Source organism: Trachypithecus francoisi, unplaced genomic scaffold (genome assembly GCF_009764315.1).
Source record: "Trachypithecus francoisi isolate TF-2019V2 unplaced genomic scaffold, Tfra_2.0 Lachesis_group11, whole genome shotgun sequence".
Taxonomy (NCBI): domain Eukaryota; kingdom Metazoa; phylum Chordata; class Mammalia; order Primates; family Cercopithecidae; genus Trachypithecus; species Trachypithecus francoisi.
Genome location: NW_022681456.1, coordinates 39,021,329 through 39,042,154, shown reverse-complemented (window position 1 = coordinate 39,042,154; position 20,826 = coordinate 39,021,329). Strand labels below are relative to the sequence as shown.

Below are 20,826 nucleotides of genomic sequence, written 5' to 3'. Positions count from 1 at the left end.
TCTCTACTAAAAATACAAAAAATTACCCAGGCTTGGTGGCAGTTACCTGTAATCCCAGCTACTTGGGAGGCTGAAGCAGGAAAATCACTTGAACCCGGGAGGCAGAGGTTGAAGTGAGCCAAGAATGCACCACTGCACTCCAGCCTGGGTGACAGTACGAGACTGTCTCAAAAAAAAAAAAAAAGAAACATGAAAAAGAAAAAGAAAACATGACACCTCAAATGGAACCCAATAATTCTCCAGTAATAGACCCTAATGAAAAAGAAATTTTAAAAATGCCTGAAAAGAAATTTGAAATAACAATGTCAAGGAAACTTGGAAAGATACAAGAGAATACAGATACAAAATTCAACAAAATCAGAAAAAAATCATGATATGAATGAGAAATTTTAGAGAGATAGATATAATAAAAAAGAACCAAACAGAATCCTTGTAGCTGAAGAATTTCATGAACAAAATTAAAAATACAATCAAGAATTTCAGCAACTGTTTAGATCAAGCAGGAGAAAGAATTTTTGAACATTAAGGCAGGTCTTTTAAAATAATCCAGTCAGACAAATAATAATAAAGAATAAAAGAGATGAAGAAAGCCTATGAGACTTATGCGACACCATTAAGTGAACACATATTCACATCATAAAATTCCAGAAGAATAAGAGATGGAAAATGGTATCAAAAATGTTGTAAACAAAATCTAACTGTAGAGTTTCCAAGTCTTAGGAGAGAGATGAATATCCAAATCCAAAAAGCTCAAAGACCCCAAACTGATTCAACCCAAAAAGGTCCTCTGCAAGGCACACTATACTCAAACATCAAAAATCAAATCAAAGAATTCTATAAACAACAAGAAAAAAGCATCAAGTCACATATAAGAAAATCCCCATGAGACAAACAGATTTCTCAAGAGAAACCTTATAGGCAAGAAGAGAACAGAATGATATACTCAAGAGTAGTGAAAGAAAAATAACTTCCATTCAAAAATACTATACCCAGCAAAACTATCCTTCAGAAATGAAGAAAAAACAAAGTCTTTCTCAGACAAGCAAAAACTGAGAGAATTCATCACCACTACCCCTACTCAACAAGAAATTCTTAAGGGAGTCCTACAACTGAAAATGAAAAGACAATGACTATCATTATGAAAACATGCAAGAATAAAACTCACTAGTAGAGCAGATAGAGATACAAATGAGAAAGAAATAAAACTTTGTCACTACAGAAATCCACCAAATCACAAATATAAACAATTAAGAGAGCAAGAAACAAACAGAAGATCTACAGTACAACCAGAAAACAATTAACAAAATGACAGGACTAAGTCCTTGCCTATCAAGAATAACTTTGAATGTAAACAGATTACATCCCCCAATTAAGACACACAGACTGGGTAAAGGCATAATAACTCAAAGCCCAAATACATGCTGCCTAAAGGAAACTCACTTCACCCATAAAGACATACATACTCTGAAAACAAAGTGAAAAAAAAAAAAAAAACTCCATGCAAAGAGAAACCAAAAATGAACAGAAGTAATTTACTTGTATCAGATAAAATAAACTTTAAGTCAAAAACTGAAAAGTTTATCACACTGTAAAAAGAAACTGTAAAAAAAAGTTTTTAAGCTGTAAAGAGACAAGGAAGTTCATTATATAACGGAAACAAAAAATTCAGCAAGAGGATTAACAATAGTAAATATGTATGTACCAAACACCAGAGAACCAAGATATATTAAAGCAAATATAATTATTATCTAAGGGGAAAGACAGACACCAATGCATTAATAGTAGAGGACTTCAATACCCCACTCTCAGCATAAGACAGATCACCTAGAAAGAAAAATAGGATTTAAACTACACCGTAGACCAAATGGACTTCACAGACACTTGTAAAACACTTCATCCAATAGCTGCAGAATGCAGAATACTCCTTCTTCTTCTTCTTCTTTTTTTTTTTTTTTTTTGAGATAGAGTCTTGCTCTGGTACCCAGGCTGGAGGGCAGTGGCACAATCTCGGCTCACTGTAACCTCTACTTCCTGGGTTCCTGTGCCTCAGCCTCTCAAGTAGCCGGGATTACTGTCACACACCACCAAGCCCAATTAATTTTTTTCTGTATTTTTAGTAGAGACAAGGTTTCACCATTTTGGCCAGGCTGCTCTCCAACTCCTGACCTCAAGTGACCTGCCTACCTTGGTCTCCCAAAGTGCTGGGATTACAGATATGAGCCACTATGCCTGGCCAGAATATTCACTCTTCTTAACAGAACATGGAGTATTCCACAGGACAGACCATATGTTAGGCCACAAAACAAGTCTCAATAAATTTTTAAAAATCAATATCATTATCAAGTGTATTTTCTGACAACAGCAACATAAAACTAGAAATCAGGAACAAGAAGAACTCTGAAAGGTGTACAAATACATGAAAATTAAATAACACGCTCCTGAATGACCAATGAGTCAAGGAGGAAATTAAAAAATAAACTGAAGGCCGGGTGTGGTGGCTCACACCTGTAATCCCAACACTTTGGGAGGCTGAGGCGGGAGGATCACAAGGTCAAGAGATCGAAACCATCCTGGCCAACATAGTGAAGCCCTGTCTCTACTAAAAATACAAAAATTAGATGGGTGTGGTGGCACACGCCTGTACTCCTATCTACTCGGGAGGCTGAGGCAGGAGAATTGCTTGAATCTGGGAGGCAGAGGCTGCAGTGAGCTGAGATCGTGCCACTGCACTCCAGCCTGGCTAGAGTGAGACTCTGTTCAAAAAAACAAACAACAACAACAAAAAACAAGTAAACACAAAAATTTCTTAAAAACAAATAAATAAAAACAAAAATACAACATACCAAAACCTATGCAATGAATACCGCAAAAGCAGAATTAAGAGTAAAAGTTTATACCAATAAATGCCTACATCAGAAAAGTACAAAAACTTCAAATTAACAACATAATCATATTCCCCCAGGAACTAGAAAAACAAGAAAATCCAAAGTTAGTAGAGAGAAATAAAACATAAAAATCAGTACAGAAATTTACAAAAAAGGAGACTAAAAAACTATAAAATATCAACAAAATGTTGGTTTTTTGAAAAAACAAAACTGACAAAACATTAGCTAGACTAACTAAAAGTGAGGAGACCCAAATAAAATTAAAAATGAAAAAGCAGAAATTACAGCTGATGCCACAGAAATACTAAAGATCATTAGAGACTATTAAGAGCAACTGTAGGACAACAAATTGGAAAACCTAGAGAAAATGGATAAATTGCTAAACACACAAAACCTGTCAAGATTGAACCACAGGAAATACAAAACCTGAACAGATCAATAATGAGTAACAAGACTGCATCATCAATAAAAAGTCTCCCAAGAAAAAAAGTCCGGGACTAGATGGCTTCACTGCTGAATTCTAGCAAACTTTTAAAAAAGAACTAATACTAATTCTTCTCAAACTACTCCCGAAAATTGAAAGGGAGAGAAATCTTCCAAACTCATTCTACACGGCCAGCATTACCCTGACACCAAAACCAGACAAGAACACAACCAAAAAAAGAGCACTATGGCCAGTATCCCTAATAAATACAGATGCAAAAACCCTCAATAAAACACTAGGAAACCAAATCCAGCAACACATTAAAAAGATTATTCACCATGATCAAGTTGGATTTATCACAGGTATGCAAGGATGGTTCAACATATGCAAATCAATAAATGCGATACATCATATCAACTGAATGAAAAAAAAGGATAATTTCAATACCTGCAGAAAAAGCATCTGATAAAAATTCAGCTTTCCTGCATGACAAAAACTAAAAAAAATTAGGTATAAAAGAAACATACCTCAATACAATGAATACCATATATGACAAAACCACAACTAACAACATACTGAACAAAAAAATGTTGAAAGCTTTTCCTCTAAGAACCGGAACAATACAAGGATGTCCACCCTCATCAATCTTATTCAACACAGCACTGGAAATCTCAGCCAAAACAATTAGACATGAGAGAGAAATAAATGGCTTCCAAATAAAAAAGAAGGAAGTCAAAACTGTCCACTTGAGGTGACATTATCTTATATACAGAAAAACCTAAAGATTCTACCAAAAAGCTCTTAGAACTTGTAATTCATTAACGTTTCAGGATAAAAAAACTCAACATACAAAAATCAGTAGCATTTCTACATACTTAACAAACTAACTAGAAAAGAATCTTCTTTATTATAAAAATTAAAATACCTATGAATAAATTTTACCAAGGAGGTAAAAGATCTCTAGAAGGAAAACTTTAAATACTGATTAAAGAAATTGAAGACACCAAAAAATGAAAAGAAATCTCATGTTCACAGATTGGGAGATTAATACTGTTAACATGACCATACTACCAAAAGTGATCTACAGTCAACGCAATTTCTACCATATTACCAATGAATTTCTTCACAGAAATTAAAAAAAAAAATCTTAAAATTTGCATGGAGTCACAAGATTCCAAAGAGTCAAAGCAATCCTGTGTAAAAAGAACAAAGCTGGAGATATCTATCACACTATCTGACTTCAAAATATGCTACAAAGCTATAGTAACAAAAACACCATAGTACTGGCATTAAAAACAGATACACCCACCAATGAAACAGAATAGAGAAGTCAAAAATAATTCCACATATTTACAGATAACTGATTTTCAACAAAAGCATCAAGAAAATACATTGGGGAGAGGACAGCCTCTTCAATAAATGATTCTGGGAAAACTGCATATCCAAATGCAGAAGAATAAAACTAGGTCCATCTCTCATCAAATATAAGAATCAAAGACTTAAGTATGGGGTCCCAAACTATGAAACTACTACAGGAAAACACAAGGAAAAGACTTCAGGACATTGCCCTGGGTGAAGATTTTACGGGTAAGACCTCAATAACACAGGCAACAAGTTGGGCATGGTGGCACATGCCTATAGTCCCAGCTACTTGGGAAGCTGAGGCAAGAGGATCACCTGAGTCCAGAAATTTTGTGCTGTAGGTGCTATAGTGTGCTATAGTGTGCTATAGCACTGACCAGAATGCCTAAGGAGGGCTGACCTGACCCAGGTCAGAAACAGAGTGGGTCAAAACTCTATGCTGAAGAAGAGTAGCATTGCACCGGTGAATAACCACTGCAATCCAGCCTGGGCAACACAGCAAAACCCCAGCCTTTATATAACTACAAAAACAAAATAAACAAAACAACCATAACAACAGAAAATGCAGGCAACAAAAGCAAACATAGATAAATGAGATTGTATCAAACCAAAGTTTCTGCACAACAAAGGAAACAATTAACAGAGTAAAGAGACAACGTATACAATGGGAGAAAATATTAATACCTGCAAACTAACCTTTTTTTTGAGACAGAGTTTCACTCTTTATGCCCAGGCTGGGGTGCAATGGCATGGTCTCGGCTCACCACAACCTCTGCCTCCCAGGTTCAAGCAATTCTCTTGCCTCAGCCTCCCGTGTAGCTGGGATTACAGGCGCACACCACCAGGCCCAGCTAATTTTGTATTTTTAGTAGGGACGCGGTTTCACCATGTTGGTCAGGTTGGTCTTGTACTCCTGACCTCAGGTGATCTGCCTGCCTTGGCTCCCTAAAGTGCTGGGATTACAGGTGTGAGCCATCACACCTGGCCCACCTGCAAACCATTTATCTGACAAGGGATTAACATTTAGAATAAACAAGAAACTCAAACAACTCAATGGCAAAAAGCCCCAAATAATTCCATTTAAAAATGGGCAAATGATCTGAATGGATTTATGAATTTATGAAAAACATTTACGAAAAATTGTTCAAGCTAACTATTCATCAGGGAAATGCAAATCAAACCACAATGAGATTTCATCTCACCAGCTAGAATGCCTACCGTCAAAAAGACAAAACAAATGTTTTCAAGAATGAGGAGAAAAGGGACTCTAATACACTGTTAGTGCAGATGTAAATTAGTATAGCCATTAAGAAAAATAGTACGGAGGCTCTACAAAAAACTAACAACAGGCCAAGTGCAGTGGCTCACACGTGTAATCTCAGCACTTTGGGAGGCCAAGGCAGGTGGATCACGAGGGGTCAAGAGTTGGAGACCAGCCTGGCCAACACAGTGAAACCCCGTCTCTACAAAAAAATACAATCAATCAATCAATCAATCAATTAGCTGGGTATGGTGGCACACACTTGTAATCCCGGCTGCTCAAGAGGCTGAGGCAAGAGAATCACTTGAACCTCAGAGGCAGAGGTTACAGTGAGCCACGACCATACCACTGTACTCCAGCCTGGGTGACAAAGTGAGACCCTGTCTCAAAAAAAACTGAAACAGAACTACCACAGGACCCAGCAATTCCACAACTGGGTATATGCCCAAAGCAAAGGAAATTAGTATGTCAAAGTGATATCTGCACTCCTATGTTTACGGTAGAACTATTCACAATAACCAAGATATGGAATCAACCTAAGTGCCCATCAACAGACGGATGGATAAAGAAAATGTGGCACATATAAACAATGGAATACTATTCAGCCATTAAAAAGTATGAAATCCTATCGTTCATGGCAACATGGACAACATGGAGGACAATATGTTAATTAAATAAGTCAGGCACACAAAGACATATACTGCATGTTCTCACATGTGGAAACTAAAAAAGTTTGTTTCATAGAACTAGAGAGTAGAATAGTGGTTACTAGAGGCTGGAAGGGTAGTGAGGAGGGAAGATACAGGTTGGTTAACAAATACAAAATTACTATTGGATAGGAAGAATAATTTCTGGTGATCTACAGCACTACAGGCTGACTATAATTAGCACTAATTTATTGTATATTTGAGCTAGAAGAGACGATTTTGAATGTTCCCAAATGAAAGAACGCATTAAATGTTTGAGGTGATTACCCTGATTTGATCATTACGCACTGCATACGTGAATCAAAATATCACACTGTACCCTGGAAACATGTACAATTGTGCGTCAACTAGGTTTTTAAAAAACATGAAATAGGCCGGGCGCGGTGGCTCAAGCCTGTAATCCCAGCACTTTGGGAGGCCGAGACGGGCGGATCACGAGGTCAGGAGATCGAGACCATCCTGGCTAACACAGTGAAACCCCGTCTCTACTAAAAAAAAATACAAAAAACTAGTCGGGCGAGGTGGCGGGCGCCTGTAGTCCCAGCTACTCGGGAGGTTGAGGCAGGAGAATGGCGTGAACCCGGGAGGGGGAGCTTGCAGTGAGCTGAGATCCGGCCACTGCACTCCAGCCCGGGCGACAGAGCGAGACTCTGTCTCAAAAAAAAAAAAAAAAAAAAAAAAACATGAAATAAGTGCTGGTGAAGATATGGAGAAATTAGAAGCCTTGTGCATTTTTGGTGGGAATTTAAAATGGTGCAGCCACTGAAGAAAAGAGAATGGTAGTTCCTCAAAAAATTACAAACAGAATTACAATATAATCCAGTAATTCCTCTTCTGGATATACACCCAAAATAACTGAAACCAAGGTTGTAAGGAGATGTTTGTACACACACGTTCATAACAGCATCATTAATAGCTAAAATGTGGAAGCAATCCAGGTGTCTGTAAACAAATCAATAAATACAGTATATACGCAGAATGAAATATCATTAAGCCTTAGAAAATAATGAACATTAGGTCAGGCATGGTGGCTCACACCTGTAATCTCAGCACTTTGGAAGGCTGAGGTGGGCGGATCACCTGAGGTCAGGAGTTTGAGACCAGCCTGGCCAATATGGTGAAACCACATCTCTACTAAAAATACAAAAATTAGCCAGGATTGGTAGCAGGCGCCTTTAATCCCAGCTACTTGGGAGACTAAGGCAGGAGAATGGCTTGAACCTGGGAGACGGAGGTTGCAGTAAACTGAGATCACGCCAATGCACTCCAACCTGGGCAACAGAGTGAGACTCTGTCTCAAAATAATAACAATAATAATAATGACATTATGCTAAGTAAAATAACCCAGTCCAAAAAAAAAAAAAAAAAAGACATCATGCTGAGTAAAATAACCCAGTAAAAAAAAAAAAACAAAAAAACAAACAAAAAAAAAGACAAATACTGCTTGATTCCACTTACAAAAGTATGTAGAGTAGTCAAAAATCCTAAAAGACAGAAAGTGAACTGGTGATACCCAGAGTTGGGAGGATGGGGTAATGGGGAGTTATTGTTTAATGGGTACAGTTTGTTTTACAAGGTGAAAAGAACTCTGGAGATGGATGGTAATGATGGTTCCACAATATGAATGTATTCAATACCACTGAATTGTACACTTAAAATTAGTTAAGATAAAACAAAAAACAAAACAAAACAAAAAATTAGTTAAGATGCGAGATTTTATTTTTATATGTATTCTATCAATTTTCAAATATTGGAAAAAAATTAATGAAATCCCAATAAAACTGCAAACAAACTTTTTTATGGAGCTAGACATTAATATTCAAGTTGATATGAAAAAACAAACATATAATACTAGCTAGGAAAATACTGAGAGAAAAACTCTAAGGACCGAGTACCACCACCAGATATTAAAGCATACTATAAAGCCTCTATAATTAAAGTATCATAATAATGGTGCAGGTGCCTAAAGTTCCAACTACTTGGGAGGCTGAGGAGGGAGGATCGCTTGAGCTCAGGAGTTCAATGTTACAGTGAGCCATGATCATGCACTCCAGCCTGGGCAACAAAGAAAGACTCTGTCTCTAAATAAAAATTGAAACAAAAATTTTTTTTTTAAATTGTAAAATGGCACATGAACAGACAACCAGATGAGTGAAACAGAATAGAAAGTCCAGAAATATACCCAAGTATATATGGAAATTTAAAATACAATAAAAGCATCATTATGAATCACTGGGGCAAAGACAGGTTTTTAATAAAAGTGTGAGACAATCAATTAGCCACTTAGAAAAAACTAATTAAATCCATACCTCACAGCATACAAAAAAATACACTTCAAATAGATCACAGAACTAAATGTAAAAAATGAAACCATACAAGCAAAAGGAAGTGAATTCCTCTTTAACCTCAGTTCAGGGAGAGACTACTAACTCTGACTTAATACCCAGAGCAATAACAGATTAAATTTGATTACATAATAAAAATTTTTGCATGGCAAAAAAATAACAGAAGCAAACTCAAAAGACTGCTGACACACACTGACAGAAAATATCTGCAGCATAATCCTAATATATAAAGAACTCCTAAAAAGCAAGGTAATTAAAAAAAAAAAATTTTAAGCAAGGTAAAAAAGGCCAAAAAAACCAAGTACAATAGGGAAAGACAGGAACAAACAATTCATACAAAAATGATGTAAAAATGGCCCTTAAACAAATGAAACATTGTTCAATCTCATTTATAATGTGAGAAATGCAAATTAAACTACACTAAGATGCAAAGTGATATAATTCTCTTGGATGGAAATTTGGCAATAACCAACAAAACTGCATATGATTTACCTTTTGACCCACCAATTTACTTCAGAAATTCACCCTGAAGATACACCTCCAGAAAATGAAAATGTTTACATGTACAACATTATTAATTGCATCATCAGTTGCAATCACAAAATACTGGAGGCCAGGTGCAGTGGCTCAACACTTATAATCCTGGTACACTGGGAAGCCCGAGGTGGGCAGATCACCTGAAGCCAGGAGTTTGAGAGCAGCCTGGCCAGCATGGTGAAATCTCACCTCTACTAAAAATACAAAATTTTACCAGTTGTGGTGGCATATGCCTGCAATCTCAGCTGCTCAGGAGGCAGGAGAATCACTTGAATCCCAGAGGCAGAGGTAGAGGCTGCAGTGAGCCAAGATCGCCCCACTGCCCTCCAGCCTGGGCAACAGAGCAAGACTCTGTTTCAGGAAAAAAAAAAAAGACAAAATATTGGAAACTACATAAACATAAGAGATTGTTTCACTAAACACTGATAGAAACACACAGTAGAGTGCCATGCAGCCATAAAAAAGAATGAGGTTAATCTCTATGAACTAATCTGAAGCAGTTTCCAGGGTACACTGATAAGAAAGAAGGAAAAATACAATGACATCTGATATTTGTGAGGAACAACAACAACAAAAAATGTAGGAAGTCTAAACCAGAAACTAATGAGATTAATCTCACATGGGGCAGGATAGAGGAGAACAGATGAGGGAGATGGGAACAGGGTAGAGTAGATGTGGGAAGTGGCACCTTTTTGAGTTTTTTGTTTTTTGTTTTTTGTTTGTTTGTTTTTTGGTATATTACAGTTCTGTCTTTTAGAACCATGTAGATATTTCAAAAGCCCAACATATAAATAAATAAATAAACAAGGATGAGGTATGGACTCAAAATAGAATAGAACAGAAAGAATAAACCTGCTTTATAAGTGAATAACAAATCACATTAAAGGAGAATTCAGGGAGAAAAATCCTAAGTAACTTTGGAAAACAATATTTTGATTATATACTCTAAGGTTAAAGATAAAAACAACTATACACAAATATTACATGTAAGTTAATGGGTCTGTTTTTCACTGAGTGATGAGTTAGCAATTCTAAAACAACTTTATATTCTAGGACTGAGGAAATAAGTAAATACAGTCAATGAGTATCAGTTTTCTCACTGTCAAAAGAATTGCAAGTATGAAAAGAGGAAGGCCAGAATGAACTCCATGGTGCTGGAACAGAGCCGGAAATATCAATGTAAACTCAAGATTATTAATATAGAGAAAAAAATAAAGAAATAGACATAAATGTGTACTTTTCAGTTCACTGAGAGGACCTAGAAGCAATGACTCTCTAGTTACCAACAAGCATACCTAGAGCCAAGATTTTGGTTTCTAAATGCCATTCTCTAATTAAAAAGGAATCAAAGCACCTCTGAGAAATGCTTAATTCCAGGGTTGGGGCAGGGAAAGTGAAAGAGAATCATAGAACATCCTGTAATGACAGAAAAAAGTCACAATAAATCGTGAGATTATGTCAAAAGGACATGGGATTCAACTTGAAAGATCTTCCAATAGTCAAATCTGAGAAAAGTTCAGCAACAAAAAATATTATAACAAAATATTATCATCTATAGAAAAAATATGAATGTATAAATCCATAGTGATATAAATATATCTAGAGGAGAATGGAAAGCTCTTCCTTCCAGGAGAATTTCAACTAATAAATGTGGAAGGATCACAGAAAAGATCACCATTTGGCAAACGCTAGAATTATAACTGTTTCAGATAATAATTATCAATGGATACTAAAATTAATGGAAGAATACATAAAGGCACAATATGAGAATATTTACCTAGATTTGAAATATCATATGGGCAACCACAAGATAATTATATATTACAAAAGGAAAAAAAATAGTAATTTTATAGGGGAAAAACATGGCAGATGGCACCTTAACCAACGGATCAAAGTTAAAATCACCAGTTAAGGGGCCAAATCATGAACCTCCTACTATGATGCACTAAGGACACATGACTTTGATGTTTTCCTAAAAATGCCTAACCTGAATTTAACCATGAAAAATGCAACACAAAACCAAATTGAGAAAGGATATACAAAATACTGACAAGTATTTGTCAAAGTGTTCATATGTTCCATATTAAAAGTAACTAAATGCAATGTGTGATGCTGGATTGGGTTTTAGACCAGAAAAAAGACATCAGTGGGACAACTGGTAAAATTTCAGTACAGTTAATAGATTTTATAACATTAATGTCTGATTTCCTGATTATATTCATATTAATTTCTTAATCTTGGTTATTATAATACGGTTACATAAGGTAACCATATTTGGGAGATCAGGGTGAAGGGCACATGGGAATTCTTTGTACTACTGTACATCATTTTGTTAACTCTGACATTATTTCAACATGAAAAACTTTAAATATGTATGTATGTATCACCTAACACTCTGAAGCTCCTTCCTGGTGATCTCTTCTGCCATCTGTGAAGCCCGCAATTTCTCCTCATACTGATCCTTTTCAGATTGCCTCCAGACATCATGTTCCACTTTCATTTTCTCCAAATCTGCTAATCTGTTCTCGAGTTCTAACCTAAAACAAGAGATCATAATTATGTTACAAGAACTATAATAAAGATGATATGACAGCAAAATGTTTTCATTTGCAAGGATATTTAAGTCAAACTAAGGTAATTAAGTACTTACTTTTCATCTTGTAATACCACAAGTTTTTGATAACCTTCTTCTTTGGCAGCTTGTACTTTACGTATTAATTCACGATCCTTTTCTACTAAGAGCACTTTGTGGTGTTCAATAGCTGCTTTGAGAATTTCATTGTCTGACTGTAATCCTAGTGTTTTTTAAGGAGAAAAATGTACTATATTCAATGTTACTAAGATGACAAGTCACATTTAACAGCAAGCATTCATAAGCTGGTAAGACAACTAAAAGAATGTAGAAAGTCTCTATGAATATATATTCTCAATAATACTCACATCATTAATAAACTCTTAAAATAAGAATGAAACAGGATAAAACTCAGAGCAAATTTTCCTGTCACTGTTTATTTAGTGCATACACATATAAAAACTTTAATAAAAGGCTACATACATTTACTCATTCGAACACTGAGAGTTGAGAACAACCTGGATGATAAGCCAGAGGTTTACTTTCTTCACCTCTAAAGGGGTTCTGTGACCTAAGCCTCTAAGACAGCATCATAGACAAAGATAGCCGATAGCAGAGTGAAATAAATCACAAAACCCTTCAAAACCTATTGATTCTAGCAGAATTGCTAGATTTCTAGCAGAAGTATAAATAACATGGACACTTTCAAGCTTGTACAATGAATTCAGAAATCTTTGTGATAAAATGGCAAATACTTTGCAGATGGAATAATTAAAGCAAACTCATATCTAACTCAAAGTAAAAACAAAATGCAGCATCCTTTAAGTTCCTAAAAAAATTTACTCCCTAACTCTATGGAAATCCATGAGTCAAATAAATAGAAATTAATAATTGGAAAAAATCATTCACAGCATACAGACATGGTGTTAGCATGGTGTTAGCACCTGTAGTCCCAGTTACTGAGGAGGCTTAGGGAGGAGGATCATTTGAGCCAAGGAATTCAAGGCTAGCCTGGCAACAAGGTGAGACCCCGTTTCAAAACATGAAAGGCATTCATCATAAACTCTGTCTGAAATGAGTTCAACTACAGATCAACTCAAGGATAGCTACAGGCCAAATGTAAGCTTATTTAAATACTTCAAGTTAGAAACAACATAAATAATGAGGAAACCTGATGAGATGGATGTTCTAAGATTAAACTGAAACTTAAAAATAAGCCTACTTGGCCAGGCGCAGTGGCTCACACCTGTCATCCCAGTACTTTGGGAGGCCGAGGCAGGCAGATCACGAGGTCAGGAGATCGAGACCATCCTGGCTAACACAGTGAAATACTGCCACTACTAAAAATACAAAAAATTAGCCACCCTGGTGACAGGCGCCTGTAGTCCCAGCTATTCGGGAGGCTGAGGCAGGAGAATGGCATGAACCTGGGAGGTGAAGTTTGCAGTGAGCCGAGATCACACCACTGCACTCCAGCCAGAGGGGCGCAGCGAGACTCCGTCTCAAATAAATAAATAAATAAATAAATAAATAAATAAATAAGAAAATAAGCCTACTCTGCACTAGGCTACAATGACTGGCCTAGGGTCTACATAAAAAAATTTTTTTAATTGAAAAAAATTAAGCCTGGAACTCAATTATCTTCTTCACATTCTCTAGACTTAAAATGTCCTGGGACTAATAAACTATACAATAAATAGATTTAAGATTTATAAATCACGAAGTATGGCATCCCATTTACAAAGTTCATTTATGTATCCAAAAACTATGATAAAAACATAAGATTGATTTTTTAAAAGTTATTAAATCTTACAATGAACAACACACTCAACATATAATAAACATATCATATGTACTCCAAAATTAAAACTAAATTAAGTTGAAAATCTGGAAATAAAAATTCAGATTCAACTATTTTAATAATTTGAGTTCATATCTGAAAATAAGCAGTAGCAGCAGCAAGGGAAATCACACATTACCATCCAGTTCACTTTGAATCTTATTCCTTTCTCTTTCTAGCTCACTCTTAGCCCTTGCTGTCTCCAGTTTGATGTCTGTTATTTCCAGTTTGTTTGAATGTTTAAGTTCTTTCACCTGTTGATAATTGAAAATTGAAATTACTATTCGTCATTTTCTTGTCATTCAATACTTACCCCAAAACATAAGTGGAAATGAGAAAACGCTTTGGTAGTAAAGTAGAGTCTAAGTACCTTCCAAGAAGAAAGGAGTGCCAGTGCCTGCAACAGTACTTCAAATAAGGAGACATCAAGAAAACACTGTTCTTTCCTAACAGAACTGAGGCATTTCTTTACAAATATCTATGTATGGTCCTCTGGTTTAATCTTGCCTTAAAGACTTAATTACAAGTATCTAAAATCAAATATTCGATGACTGGAAAATCTGCAGGGAAAAAATCCTGAAACTTTTTAAATTTGCTAATATTTCTAAAAGACAGGGTCTCACTATGTCATCCAGGCTGGAGTGCAGTGGCACGGTCATAGCTCACTTTAACTTCAAACTTCTGGGCTCAAGTGATCCTCTCTCCTCAGCATTCCAAGTAGCTGTCAGGACTACAGGTGCACACCATCACACTCAGATAATTTTTCAATTTTTTTGTAGCGATGGGCTCTTGCTATGTTGACCAGGCTGGTCTCAAACTCCTGGCCTCAAGCAATCCTCCTGCCTTGGCCTCCTAAAGTGCTAGGATTACAGGTGTAATCCACTGCACTTGGCCTGAAACCTTCCTTTTAAAAAGTGTCCATAGCTGGACACAGTAACTTGCACCTAAAATCCCAGCTGAGTCAAGAGGCTGTGGCAAAAGGAAGTGTCTGAGGCCTGGTGTTGGAGACCAGCCTAGGCAACATAGTGAGATTCTTTCTCTAAAAAAAAAAAAAAAATTAAATTAGCCACTTAGTCCCAGCCATTGGGGAGACTAAGAGGATCATTGAGTCTAGGGGTTTGAGGCTGCAGTGAACTATGATTGTGCCAATGTACTCCAGCCTGGGCAACAGAGTGAGACCTTGTCTCTAAAAAAATTAAAATTAAGAATAAAAAATGTGTTAGGGACAAAGAAGGTACTCTAGGTAGAAGGAACAGCATATAAAATGTTATTATGTGTATAACATCACATGGTCTGCTCTTAAAACAAGCTATGTATTACATGGAGAGCACTGGCAGATGTGAAATCTGTGGAGAAATGGCAGGGAATAAACTTTATATACCATACGAAAGCGTTGTTTTTTGGTTAGCTGTTGAAGGTGGCACAATTAATTAATGCAAATCTGTTGGCTTAAGAAACTGAAGGTAAATAAATCAATTAAGAGGCAAAGAATGAATAAAGGGGGGGAAGGAAGAATCAATTAAATCTGGTGACAAAATAGTCTATGTATATAGATTGTGTCTGTGTGCGCATGTGCACAAGTATGAGGTAGGGGATAGAGACAGGAACAAGTATAAATCATATAAATTCATTTTCCATAGCCCTTCTCTTTGGTAAGGAGCTTCTAAAATTAGATAGTCATATAATAAGGATTTAATCAATACAAACATAAAGATTAGATGACCCGTTTTCTGATATATTACCCAAATATAGAAAACTATGGAATCAGAGTAGGAAACTACAAATATATACAAGTCAAATACAGAAAATGTGAGATGGTAGAAACAGGAAAGTAAAAGACAATTTACTTAAGAGTCCAATAAAAACCCCATAAAAACTGGAGTTGGGAGTCAGACACAAATCAAAAAGAGGTCCTAGAGCCAAAGAGGGCAAGGATGAGAAACAGAAGTGTCTTACTGGAAGAGACTCCATCAACAAAAGGTCCTGAAAATGTTTCAAGGAATAGTTTCATGCAAAATCCTCATTTAAAGGAAATAAACAGAAAAGTGAGTACTGCCTTTGTACTGGTAACTACAATAAGACATCCCTCCAAATTAACTCATAGATTTTTAAATGACCGTTCATAAAATGGCGACCTTGTGCTGACATCAGTTTTGCATTTTTATTTATTTTTTGAGACAGCGTCTCGCTCTGTTGCCCAGGCTGGAGTGCAGTGGCTTCATCTCAACTTACGGCAACCTCCGTCTCCTGGGTTCAGCCATTCTCCTGCCTCAGCCTCCCGAGTAGCTGGGATTACAGGCATGCACCACCACACCTGGCTAAATTTTGTATTTTTAGTACAGATGGGGTTTCACCATCTTGGCCAGGCTGGTCTTGAACTCCTGACCTCATGATCCACCCGCCTTGGCCTTCCAAAGTGCTGGGATTACAGGCATAAGCCACCACGCCCAGCCTGCATTTTTAATTTCCTTTTGGAAGTTCTTTTCTACAAAAGTAAGTTTTATAAAATGATGTTCACATGAAAGCAGCTGAGAATTTGTTTTAATACTTAAACTTTCTGTAGATTGGGTTTTACTACATTATAATTTCATTGACAGAATTTAAATTACAAATCCTTTAAAATTTTGAAGAAATACAATTACAAAGAAAATGCAATCACTATGACAAATGTAATTATAACCTGCTATTATATACTAACTGTAAAAGGGTAAGAATGACACAGCATTTCATTAACAAACATACTATAGCTGCATAAGGTGGAAAATTAGAGCCATCTTATTTCATAGAAAGTTGATTCATCTCATGGTAACTTCAAGATCTACAAAAAACTTATTTTTCATTTCACCCTAAGATTTATTGAAATGAGAAGACATTTTTAACTAAACTATAATTATTGAAACTGAAAGAACATCGAATAGGAAGTCAAGCAACAAGTGAGGTCTGTCTTCAGGCCTACTTTTGCTGTTAAACCAGTGGTTTATGCTCAAGCAATTTACCTGTCCTCTCTGCATTCAAATTTACTCATCTATGGATCTTAAGCTTTTCTTTATTGCCTTATTTGCATCATCCTAACATCACTGATGTACTTATACTGTTAATTTCCTAAAAATATACTAAACAGAATTTTACTTAAAATAACGTATGAACATTTATTACCCAGTAATGACAAATAATAGCTCTTTTCTACGAGTAATCTGAACCAAATTCCAAATGTTACAATAAGGTTTCTTTCTGCCCCTAGATCCCTGGTTCTTAATCTTCTTTGTGATCAAGTCCCAAATCCTAGGAAAATTAGGGATTTTTAAAAAATAAAATGCTCATGTTAAAATGTTGCATAAAATTTCAAGTAATTCATGGTCTCCTGAAGCTCCACTGGATCAAGTCACCCTGTTCTTCACAGAATGTCTGCCATATAGATTCCGGCCTTTATGCTGTGAATTTGCTTTATGTTTTTGACACAATGGAAGTCTTCAGGTATTACTAACAAAACTTTAATAAATGTCAAAACTGGCAATACTGGGCATTTTACAGGGGGTCAGGATCTGTTAAAGTACACATACTCAAAGAAAGACACACAAAAGCACAGTATAAACAAACAAGAAACGAAAATATAATTGACAATATGTATTACCTAAGAAGCCCTGGATACAGATTCCAAAGAGACGGTACTTAAATCCTGATATTTTTCAAAGTTCTGAGCTGTAATTACCTCATTAATTTAGGTAAATAAGGACAACTCTGTTGGGTGGCTTCCTTAAAACTATCTTTTATTGGCATTCTGAAAATGAAAAACGTTATGAGGGAACTAGAAGAATTTACCTCGCTGAATGTGGAATCTCCTTAAGGTCATCACTTTCAGGCCATCTTTGGTAACACCTTTTAATCATCATATTCAGGCCATCTTTGGTAACACCTTTTAATCCAAGACACTGATACTCACACTGACATAACTTTGTTCTAAAATCTGACAAACATTTATGAATTTGAATAACTTAGACAACACACCCCAGGTGTTCCTTTGCACTGCAAACAACCATTTGCTAGAATTGCAAAATGTTGATGAAAACTTCAAGTTGCAAAGAAAACTGTGGCAGTCATGTTTGAAGTATTATTTTAAAATTTACCCTTCCAATGGAATCTTTACATGCAAGACTTCAAATGAAACTTGGTTTGTTTAAAGTTAAAGGATGGTATTTAATACTCCATTTACATGCAAAATAATGCAAGTGTGCCTTTAAAAAGACAGGCAACTCTTAGCAATGTGTATTAATAAACAAGCACAAAGAAATAAATACTATACTAGATTGCTGTTTTTTCTCCAGCAGAGTAGGAGAAATCACCTATGTTCTAACTCTAAAAGGAAAGAGCAATAATAGGGAAGAGTATATATACGGAAAAAAGAAGGAAAATCAGGGTCAACACAAAGGTGAGCCAGGGAGCTCAGGTAAAATGTACTGCATGAAAAGTATTATACTTGGTGACCTCCGAAGAGAGAAGCCACAGCACAAGCCAGCATATCCCATGTCCTGTTGCGACATGTGTGGTTCCAATTATTCCAGCAGTGTAGTCTGGCTACTCAGGTCAAGAATGATGTGCTGCAAATACTAGGTATTCAATATTATTTTACAAAATTGAAAATAATTTATACTGGAATTGGAAGAAAAGCATGAAAACTCCCTATATCCTGAATTTACTTGTGTTTTATATCTATTTTTTTGTATACTCTATAGTTACAAGGGTTCAATGTGTATCTGTTGAATATATAATCTACTTATAGTTAATCAGGAGGCAATCAAATTATTTCCTAGTAGTTCTTACACAGTCTTAGTAGACTGGAAGAGTTCTTACAGATATAAGGAAATTGAATCCTAATGATATTAGGTAACTTGCCTAAGGTTACACACAGTTATTGAGACAATGAGATACAGACTAGTCAATGGACTAAAAATTCTGTATTACTTATGTTACAATATTTTCTTATTTAAGGATATTACCAGTGTATAATCACTGCTATTATCATTTTCATCATCAGCTACATTTAATTTTTGCCACAACTCTATAAGGTAGGTATTAGTCCCATTTCATAGACAAAGGCACTTAAGTTTCAGAGAGACGGTGAACTGCCCAAGGTCACACAGCTTTTTTTAGTAATGGAAAAATCAGAATTTGAATCCAGTCTGTTAAGCAGAATATAAATGTAGATCATGCTGCTACTACTTATTCATTGAGGAAATATTTATTGAGTACCTACTATGTACCAGTACTGTTCTAGAAGCTGGAAAAGTAATAGTGATGAAAACAATGTCCCTGCTCTCTTGGAGCTTACATTGGGTTGAGGGGAAGGTGGTGGGAAAGAAAAGGGGAGAACGAAACATAAAAACCAAAAAACTATATCAGATAGTATTAAGAGCAATGAAGCAGGTAAGGAAGATAGAAAGAGGAAGAAGGAAGATGCTATTTTACAATGTGAAGACAAGGAAAGCCTCTCTGGTTAGGCAACATCTAGGGGATGAGGAAGCAAATTATGTGGATATGTGAGGGAAGGCTGTCAAGCTCAGACAAGTGCAGAAACTGAGCAAGACGTGAGTTTGCTCAAAGAGTGAGAAGGCCAAAGGGAGCAAAGTGAACAGGAGGAAAAATACATGGTCATGGCTGTGAAAAGACTCCAGATCACACAGAGCTCTGAATGGATAGAAAGCAGAAAGACCAGTAAACAACCTAGCACAGAAATTGAGCCTAAAAAACTCATGGCTTGGACTAGAAAGGTCACAGTGGCTGTGGTAAGAATTGATCAGATTCTGCATGTATTTGGAAGGCAGAGTGACAAGATTAAAAATATTTCAATACAGAGAATGCAAAATTTGTCACTGTACAGTATCAAGTATTCTACGGAATGAAGTAGAGGCATAAGATAACATACTCTACTGATCAATGTATTTATTTCTTGGAAGGTAGAATGATATAATAAAACATTTCAGTATAAAGAAATGAATTATTAAAAATAAAATTTATCATTATATAGTAGCAAACATTCTAAAGAATGATACAGAAACATAAAACAACTTACGTTACTGGACAATGTATTTATTTCTCGTTCAGCTTTATGCAATTTATTAATTAAAAACGTATTTTGTTCACTGCTTGATTGTAGCTCTTTTTCCAAGCGTTCTGCCCGTAAATTAGCTGATTGTTTTTCAGCCTTTCATTCAAACAAAATATTTTAAAATTCATTTATTTTTCAAGCATTTCAAAACCAAATAAGCACTATTTAAAATACATTTATAATTATACAAAAATTATTCAAAACCTCAACATTAGCATATACCAATGTAACAAACATTTTCTCAAACTAATTGGTAGAATTCAAATGAAAGATAGTGCTTCAGGAAATACGCAATAAAGGTAGGTAGACAAACAACATATGAATGACCACCAACAAAATAAAGTTTATATACTTCTCTCAGGAGAGAAAGGACCTAAGGCATTCATTTGATGTCTATTTATTCTTAACACTGACTTATTTCAAACATTTTTGGAAGTTTCCAGTCTACAACAGATAGGAAAAAGCATATTAGAAAGTAGAAGACAGGGCTCATTGATAGTAACAAGTACAAATTGAAAATCTAAAATCAATGATTTTCAAAAAAGAAACAGCGAAAGGTATTATTTCAAAATCCTCAGCTAATCTGCAGACTTCTTAAGTACAAGCAAAGAGGTTCCTGATCTCATGACACAATTAAGATTGTTAATGAAGTCTGTAGGTTGTCAAAAAAGTTTCTGGTTGGTAATATTGATAGTACTCTTTCATGAGGGGAGGGGAACTAAAACCTTTTTTAAAAAACATGTCTACTCAACATTTTATACACACACACACACACACACACACACACACA

The 20,826-nt window shown here is 35.7% G+C and overlaps 1 protein-coding gene across 18 annotated transcripts in view; it reads right to left on the bottom strand.

Moving 5' to 3' along the window:
- The window catches only part of CEP83 (centrosomal protein 83), a 185,531-nt gene that overhangs the window by 87,149 nt on the left and 77,556 nt on the right, over positions 1–20,826 (bottom strand). For all 18 annotated transcript variants that reach the window (XR_004439673.1, XM_033221046.1, XM_033221048.1 and 15 more), the window contains 4 exons: positions 20,001–20,132; positions 14,073–14,187; positions 12,172–12,316; positions 11,909–12,058 (listed from right to left, as the gene is read on the bottom strand). Coding sequence is in view for 17 of the 18 variants with exons in the window: in XM_033221046.1 (XP_033076937.1) it covers positions 11,909–12,058; positions 12,172–12,316; positions 14,073–14,187; positions 20,001–20,132 (542 nt within the window). In the remaining variant the exon portion in view is untranslated. The remainder of the gene's footprint in view (positions 1–11,908; positions 12,059–12,171; positions 12,317–14,072; positions 14,188–20,000; positions 20,133–20,826) is intronic.